This window comes from Lactuca sativa, chromosome 7 (assembly GCF_002870075.4).
Source record: "Lactuca sativa cultivar Salinas chromosome 7, Lsat_Salinas_v11, whole genome shotgun sequence".
NCBI classification, from domain to species: Eukaryota; Viridiplantae; Streptophyta; class Magnoliopsida; order Asterales; family Asteraceae; genus Lactuca; species Lactuca sativa.
Genome location: NC_056629.2, coordinates 137,370,514 through 137,378,396, shown reverse-complemented (window position 1 = coordinate 137,378,396; position 7,883 = coordinate 137,370,514). Strand labels below are relative to the sequence as shown.

The window sequence follows — 7,883 nt, the reverse complement described above, 5'->3', positions numbered from 1 at the left end:
TCATACCAAACTCATCCTCATTTTCCGCGACCTAAAATATTTTCGGGTCTCGAACATGAAATCAACGTGGGTTTGTAATTACAACAAAAAAATCATATAAACGGATGACGTGTGACACGTAGGATCTGAACGTACACATCTGATCTCTATCTATAGTGGACAGCTCTCCTCTCTCTAGCTCCTTCTATAAATCACTGAGCTTTTTCAACAAACCCAAACTACAATAACTACACTGCCACTCCCAAAATCAAAACCATTTTGCTTTTCGGTTCAGTGTCGACATTAATGACGAAACATATTGTTAATGGCGGAAAAGAGATCATTGAGGAGGAGAATGCATTAATCACTTCATCATCTTCATTGCAAAATATGCCTCTCTTATCTCTAAATCACGTCTCCTTCATCTGCAAATCCGTTAGTAGATCCGTCAAGTTTTACAGTGACGTCCTGGGATTCGTTCTTATTAGACGTCCCACCTCCTTCGACTTCGAAGGTGCTTGGTGAGTGTGATCTCTTCCCTGAATATGATTCGTGTTTTTAGTTCATTTCATGCATAATGCATTTTTCCAATAATGGTATAAGTTTCTGATACATTTAAGTGGACAATTAGATCAAATCAAATGATAATTCGTAGTTTGAATGCTGAAATAATGTTGATGATTTGATAAAGGTTGTTCAACGATGGGATTGGCATACATTTGCTAGAAGTGGACACGACTCCTACAAAAACAAGAGCTATCAATCCAAAAGACAACCACATTTCGTTTCAGTGTACAGATATGGATCTCATAATCAAGAAACTTGAGGGATTGGGTATCAAGTATGTGACAGCGATGGTGAAAGAAGGTGGCATGGAGGTGAACCAGTTATTCTTCCATGATCCAGATGGTTATATGATTGAGATCTGCAATTGTCATGTTCTTCCTGTGCTTCCGATCACCTCATGCTCCCTGAAAAAGCTCCCAGCAGCTTTAAATATCAACAATGGCGAATCCTCCTTGTACGGTAGGTTCAAAAAGCTCACCATAAACACTTCTTTTATGATTTGATATACAATTTGTTTATACGAAAATCATAGTTTGTATATATCTAATTGGAATTGGGCATATTGTTGATAATGCAGAGAAAATGAGCTCCAAGAATTACTATTGTGGAGAAGATGAAGTGTTGATGATGGACAGTTTTTTAATTGACATGATGGATATCTCCTTTTAATTAAGATCAAAGAAAAGAAAATTAAATAGAGTGAGCTGGATTGAGCATGATTTTTTGTATCGTTTGCTAAATGTTTCTTTAGAGAGTTATTAATCTTTGTGTACGTAATTGTGTAATACTAGTGGAAGAAGAAAGAAAAATCATATGTAAAAATTGCATTTGTTTCTTCGAATCCAATACGTAAGTAAATGTTGATGTAATTATCGATTTTTTATACAGCTGAAATTATGATTCACAATTTGTGAGCTTTTTTTTTCATCGGCTATTTAAATCATTGATTTGGATATGCTATGTCAACCTTTTTTTTTGGTGAAGTATATATTGTGAAACTCGTATGTTATATGGGTTGGATAAAACAAAAAAATAAATATCAAGATTTAAACGAAAATTTATTTAAATTTAAAATTTAAAATTTAAAATTTGAATTTAAAAGGAAACATATCAAATACTATATGAGTAGTAATATTGTAATTTAATGTCTATTTTCAATTAAGACAATTATTAATTGAGATATAAATATAACGTGTTAATTAAGAAAAAATAAAAACATAAGAAATTGACAAATGGAAAAAAAAAACATTTATTCAAAAATACCAAAAAATGACATGTGTCCAATTTAATGAAAGAGTGACATCTGATAAAATTATTTTCATTTATTATGGAGGATATTCGTTGGTCATGTAGTCCCTCATCCAAAAATTATTTGTTTTGGTTACTATTTAATTACAATATTAATTGTTAGGTTTGAGAGATTATTGTTTCTATATAATACAATCGTCGTTGATGTTGATGTTGAAAATAACAAGTGTTTTCAATATTCAATCTTATATTTATTAATTATAGAGCCTGGGTGTTTTGTGTTAATATTATAATTTTTGGTTTCTCTTATCAATGAAATAAATTTGTTATAAGGGGTTATTCCTGATAGCTACTGATCCATGGCATCAAACCAGAACCCATAAAAGACGAGATACTCAACTTCTATAGGAAGAAATTCCAAGAAAAGTGGCCATGTAGACCAAAATTCTCCAGCATGTAGTTCTCACCCCTTGACACCGAAACAAGCGCAAGTCTTGAAGCCCCGTTCACATTGGAAGAGGTCAAAAACACCATCTGGTCCTGTGGAAACGAAAAAAGCCCTGGTCCCGATGGTTTTTCATTCAAATTTATTAAAAGATACTGGGATATCATAAAAAATGACATCATGAATGCTTTGAAACACTTTGAAAACTCTGGGAACATTGGTAGAGGTTGTAATGCATCCTTTATCACTCTTATTCCCAAGATAAAAGACTCGCTTACTATCAGTGATTACCGACCAATAAGTCTTATTGGTTGTATGTACAAGGTAATTGCAAAGGTGATGTCCATCAGATTAAAAAAGGTCATTGGGGAATGCATAGGTGAAGTTCAAGCAGCCTTCATCGAGGGGAGAAATATCTTGGAGGGGCCTCTAATAATCAATGAAATGTGCTCTTAGGTCAAGAAGACAAAGGACAAGATGTTACTCTTTAAAGTAGATTTCAACAAAGCTTTCGACACGGTGAATTGGGAATATCTAGATCATATCCAAATGCAGCTAGGCTTTGGGGAACGATGGAGGGGCTGGATAAAAACTTGTTTGAAATCCTCGACGTTATCAGTCCTTGTAATGGGTCTCCAACAAGTGAGTTTGAAATGAGGCGGGGATTAAGACAAGGTGATCCCTTATCGCCACTTTTGTTCATAATCGCGATGGAGGGGTTGAACATCGCGATGAAGGAGGCTTGCGATAAAGGTATCTTTAAAGGAAAAAATTCCCAAACAATGATTTGTATGTCTCTCATCTGTTTTATGCAGATGACACACTCTTCGTGGGGGAATAGAGTGAGGAAAACATAAAAAATCTCGCAAGAATTCTTCGATGCTTTCATGTAGCATCAGGCTTAAGAGTAAATTTCAAAAAGTCGAGAGTACTTGGAATCGGTGTTGAACATCAAGAAGTGATATCTTTGGCTGAGCCACTTGGCTGTGAACCCTCCCGACTGCCGTTTTCCTATCTTGGTGTCCCGGTAGGGGCAAATATGAAACTAAAATGCCACTGGACTCCTGTTATTGAAAAATTCCAATCAAGACTAAACATATGGAAGTCGAAAACTCTTTCCTTTGGGGGAAGATTAACGCTAACAAAGGTTGTCCTTGGCAGCCTCCCCACCTTTTATTTTTCATTATTTGTTGCCCCTGTAGGTGTCATTAAGAAGCTGGAAAGAACAAGAAGGAGATTTCTATGGGGGGATCGATTGATAGAAAAAAAAATCAATTGGGTATCGTGGGAAAAGGTGACAGCGCCTAGAGAAGCAGATGGTCTTGGTTTGGGTTCTTTAAAGGCACTCAATTTATCACTAATTGTAAAATGGCTATGGAGATTGAAAACGGATGGCTCAAGTCTATGGAGCAAGGTCATAAAAGGAATACATAATCTATATAATAAACCTGCATACCATATTTCCAAAAAAAACCATACCTGGAGTATGGAGCAATATCGCTGGAGTAAGAGGAGAGCTGGAAAAAATTGGAATTGATTTAAATGACGTAATATCGAAGAAGATTGGATCCGGTGATGATACTATGTTCTGGCTTGATCGATGGACTGGAGACAACACCTTAAAAACATCCTTCCCTGAGATGTATAAACTGGAACGTCATAAACATTGCAAGATTAGTGATCGGTTAAATGACGGGCGATGTAATTGGAATTGGAAAGAAACACCAACAACTATGGAGCAACTTTGTGAGTATCATATGCTCACTAATGGAGTCAATATGTTTCAGTCAGTGGCTCAAAGTGATAGATGGGTGTGTAATCTGTCGAGTGACAGAGTATTCCACGTTAATATTCTTAGAACACAGATTGACTGGAGAAACATGATGCCAGGGGAAGTATCGATAAAGTGGGCTCATGAAGTCCTTTTGAAGGTCAACTGTTTCATATGGAGGGCAAAGCTTGATCGACTCCCAACGGCACGTGCGCTAACTACCAGGGGAATCCATCTCATGTCCACCTTATGTCCATACTGTGAGTTGGAAGAGGAGGATACAGCACATGCGCTATTCCGGTGTCCATTGACCTCAAAGGTATGGGAATATGTAGGTCAATGGTGCAACATTCCTCATCTCCAATTTCATAATGCTGAGGAAATCGTGAAATATGTACCACAATGGGGTACATGTTCAAAGAAAAGAAAAACCCTAACTAGCATATGTTATGGGACTGCATGGAGTATTTGGAAAGCTAGGTGTGATTGGATCTTTAAAAAAACAAAGAACATCGCCACCCAGACTAGTAGATTCGGTGAAATTCATCGTGTTTACATGGATTAAGTATAGGAGAGACCGATGCAACATTAGTTGGATAGATTAGTGTGTTAGTCCTTTTACCATTATGTAATTTATTTTTCTTTCATGCATTGTACTCTCTCCCTCCTAGCACCTTGATGGAGTTGTTGCTTTCTTTTATATAATTATTTGCCGATTCCAAAAAAAAGCTATTGATCCATGGATAGTATCCATGACCCGAAGTATATATTGTTGAGAGATGAAGGGTTTTGTCATAATTCAGATCATTTTTTGCTCCCAATATTCAAAGCTCTCTCTCTCTCTCGTTACGGTTTCACATTTGTAATATTTTGAAATTTTGATCATCATTTTTTTCTTGATCATTGTAGTGTAGGTTGAGTGTTTCCTTTTGAGAGTAGATTAGGGTTTTGTAGTGAGGTTTCACTTGTAAGTAACTTGAAAACCTTCTGTTTCTTAATCCTCAAATGATATAAAAATGTTGATATTGGGAAATTTTGGTTTATCATTTTTTAACATGGTATCAGAGCATTATGGCTCTCCGATTCTTGTTTCTGATGACCGACGGTGTTCCAACATGTCTCTTTCGATGTTTCATCGTTTTTGAAAGGTATCGTTCGCTCTTTCATAGATCCTTGTAGATCTTCACAGTTTTATGTCCAAACTAAATTTAAGTTATAATCCCTACATCTGTGACTTAATATGTGAAAATCTAGGGTTCTTCGTTTTTTGATCTATGGTTTTCGCTTTATTTTCCTAAATCGAAACGACATCGCTTTATTGTTTAAGATTCTAGTACCGCGAGTAGTTTATTTGATCTTGCAGATCTACTGACTCGTAACCTGTGGTGGTGTATCGCCATCTGTAACATTTTCTTCTTTCTAAACTCAATCGATTAATCCCTAAAATTTGAAATAACTCTCTACAGGTTGGATTTCGTCACCAATAAAATCTTGTGGAGAATGGATACAAGGAGTCGATTATTGGTTGTCTCTGCATATTTACACCACGAGGGTTTTCTTGTTCACTTATCTTTTTCTTTAGTTGTAGATGTGGGAGATCCTGGTTGTCGAGTACACCGGTTATTGTTTACATTGTTTTCTCGACTTTGTGTTGATTATCTTGGGCCCTAACATACCGTAGTAACCATCTTGACGTTAAGTTATCATAATTATCTGTTTTCTCGGTGTATTTGTTTGTTGTGTCTGTTGTGTGCTTTCTTTCTTCATAACTAGTGAAACTCGTAGTGGTAGTGGTAAAGATAATCCTATAGATTTTGATGATTCTCTGTATATTCATCTATCTTATAATGCTATAACTTCTATTATCACTAAAATTTATCTGGAAATAAAAATTACACCACAAGGGTTTTCTTGTTCACTTCTCTTTTTCTTTAGTTGTAGATGTGGGAGATCCTGGTTGTCGAGTACACCAATTATTGTTTACATTGTTTTCTTGACTCTGTGTTGATTATCTTGGGCCCTAACATACCGTAGTAACCATCTAGACGTTAAGTTATCATAATTGTCTGTTTTCTCGGTGTATTTGTTTGTTGTGTCTGTTGTGTGCTTTCTTTCATCATGACTAGTGAAACTCGTAGTGGTGGTGGTAAAGATAATCATATAGATTTTGATGATTCCCTGTATATTCATCTATCTGATAATGCTATAACTTATATTATCACTAAAAGTTATCTGGAAATAAAAATTATTGATTATGACGTAGTGCTATGTTAAGATGTCTTAAAGCTCAAAATAAGCAAGGGTTTGTAGATTGTACTCTTACTCTTGATAAAACTGAATCATCTAAAACCTCTAAATGGGAACGTGCTAATGTTGTTGTGTGTACTTGGATCTTAGGGTCAATTTCTGAGTCTATATATTCTATTCTTATGTATTCTGATAAATGAGGATATTTGGAATGAGTTGTTTAAAACATATAATAAGGCTGATGGGTAAGTTATTTTCAATATTCATCAACAAATTAATAATTTAAAACAAAATGGCACCTTCCTTTCTGAATATTTCAATAACACCCTTTAATGACACGCATTGCGTGTCATAAAAGGGTCAGATGACACGTAAATGCGTGTCAAGCAAGCCCCTGTGACAAAGGAAGACAACATGCATTTGTATGTGGTAAGCTTACGACATGCATTTACAACACACAATATGTATCATTAAAGCCCATGTCATAAAGAAACACGGCACACATTTTTCTGTGTCATAATTTTAAATGTTTTATATATATATATATATATATATATATATATATATATATATATATATATATATATATATATATATATATATATATATATATATATATAGAAGTAAGTTAAAATAAAAACAGTAAATAGCGTGAGAACATAAAAATATTATTTTTATGTTATTATTCTGTAATGAATTTTGTATATGTGTATTGTTGTAGTAATTTTAATATAAATATTAACTTTAGACAAGTCATATATTCATTATAATGTTATTATTCTATTATAAACTTATGTATGCACATTTTTTTAGTAAATTCTAATTTTAATTTTAACCTTTAACTATTCATTTATTCTTTACTGAATAATGACATAAAGGCGTCGATACAAAATTCATTGCAGAATACTAACATAAAAAAGTGTTTTAACGTTCTCACACTATTAACTGTTTTTATTTGAACTATCCCCTATATATATATATATATATATATATATATATATATATATATATATATATATATATATATATATTGATAGATTTACTAATTTTAAAATTAAATAACACATTTAATGTAACACCCATAAAATCATATCAAATTTAACTTTTTCAAAACACATAAAACAATTTAACATTAAATAGTTTGTTTTCAAAATAATAAATATCAGAGTATCCCAGTATCAAATCATAAAATCATAACAACAGGAGGAGCAGTACAACCATGCCTTCGCCTTCCAGCGATCTCCAGAAGTACCTGAAACAACAAATTGAAACTGTAATCTCGAAAGCTTAGTGAGTTCCCCCAAAATACTCATACCCACGACAATACACATATAATCATAAAGAGCATACTATAGGCCCAGTCAACCATCGGGTTGGAATACCCCAGGCCCTAAACCAATCGTTTGGAATGCCAACATACTATGGGTCCAATCATCCTCGAGATGGAATACCCCCAGGCCCACAACCAACAGGTTGGAATGCCCACATATTATGAGTCCAATCATCCTTGGGATGGAATACTCACGACCCACAACCAACAGGTTGGAATGCCCAAGTCTATTGGCTTTCGCACAAAGCAGATAAGCCTCAACCACCAAACAAACATGTGCACATATAACAGATAAT

The 7,883-nt window shown here is 34.4% G+C and overlaps 1 protein-coding gene across 1 annotated transcript; it reads left to right on the top strand.

Moving 5' to 3' along the window:
- Positions 1 to 233: 233 nt before the first annotated feature.
- On the top strand, positions 234 to 1,431 carry LOC111903663 (glyoxylase I 4). The gene is made up of 3 exons (XM_023899415.2): positions 234 to 500; positions 671 to 1,005; positions 1,124 to 1,431. Exons 1-3 carry the CDS (start codon positions 286 to 288, stop codon positions 1,213 to 1,215), a joined length of 642 nt encoding a protein of 213 aa, XP_023755183.1. The 5' UTR covers positions 234 to 285; the 3' UTR covers positions 1,216 to 1,431.
- Positions 1,432 to 7,883: the final 6,452 nt, after the last annotated feature.

Excerpts from the sequence above, each read along its gene's own strand:
- LOC111903663 (XM_023899415.2), top strand. The coding sequence starts at position 286 with ATGACGAAACATATTGTTAATGGCGGAAAAGAGATCATTGAGGAGGAG. Across the intron at positions 501-670 it reads TTCGACTTCGAAGGTGCTTG|GTTGTTCAACGATGGGATTG; the intron begins GTGAGTGTGATC and ends GATTTGATAAAG. Across the intron at positions 1,006-1,123 it reads TGGCGAATCCTCCTTGTACG|AGAAAATGAGCTCCAAGAAT; the intron begins GTAGGTTCAAAA and ends TTGATAATGCAG.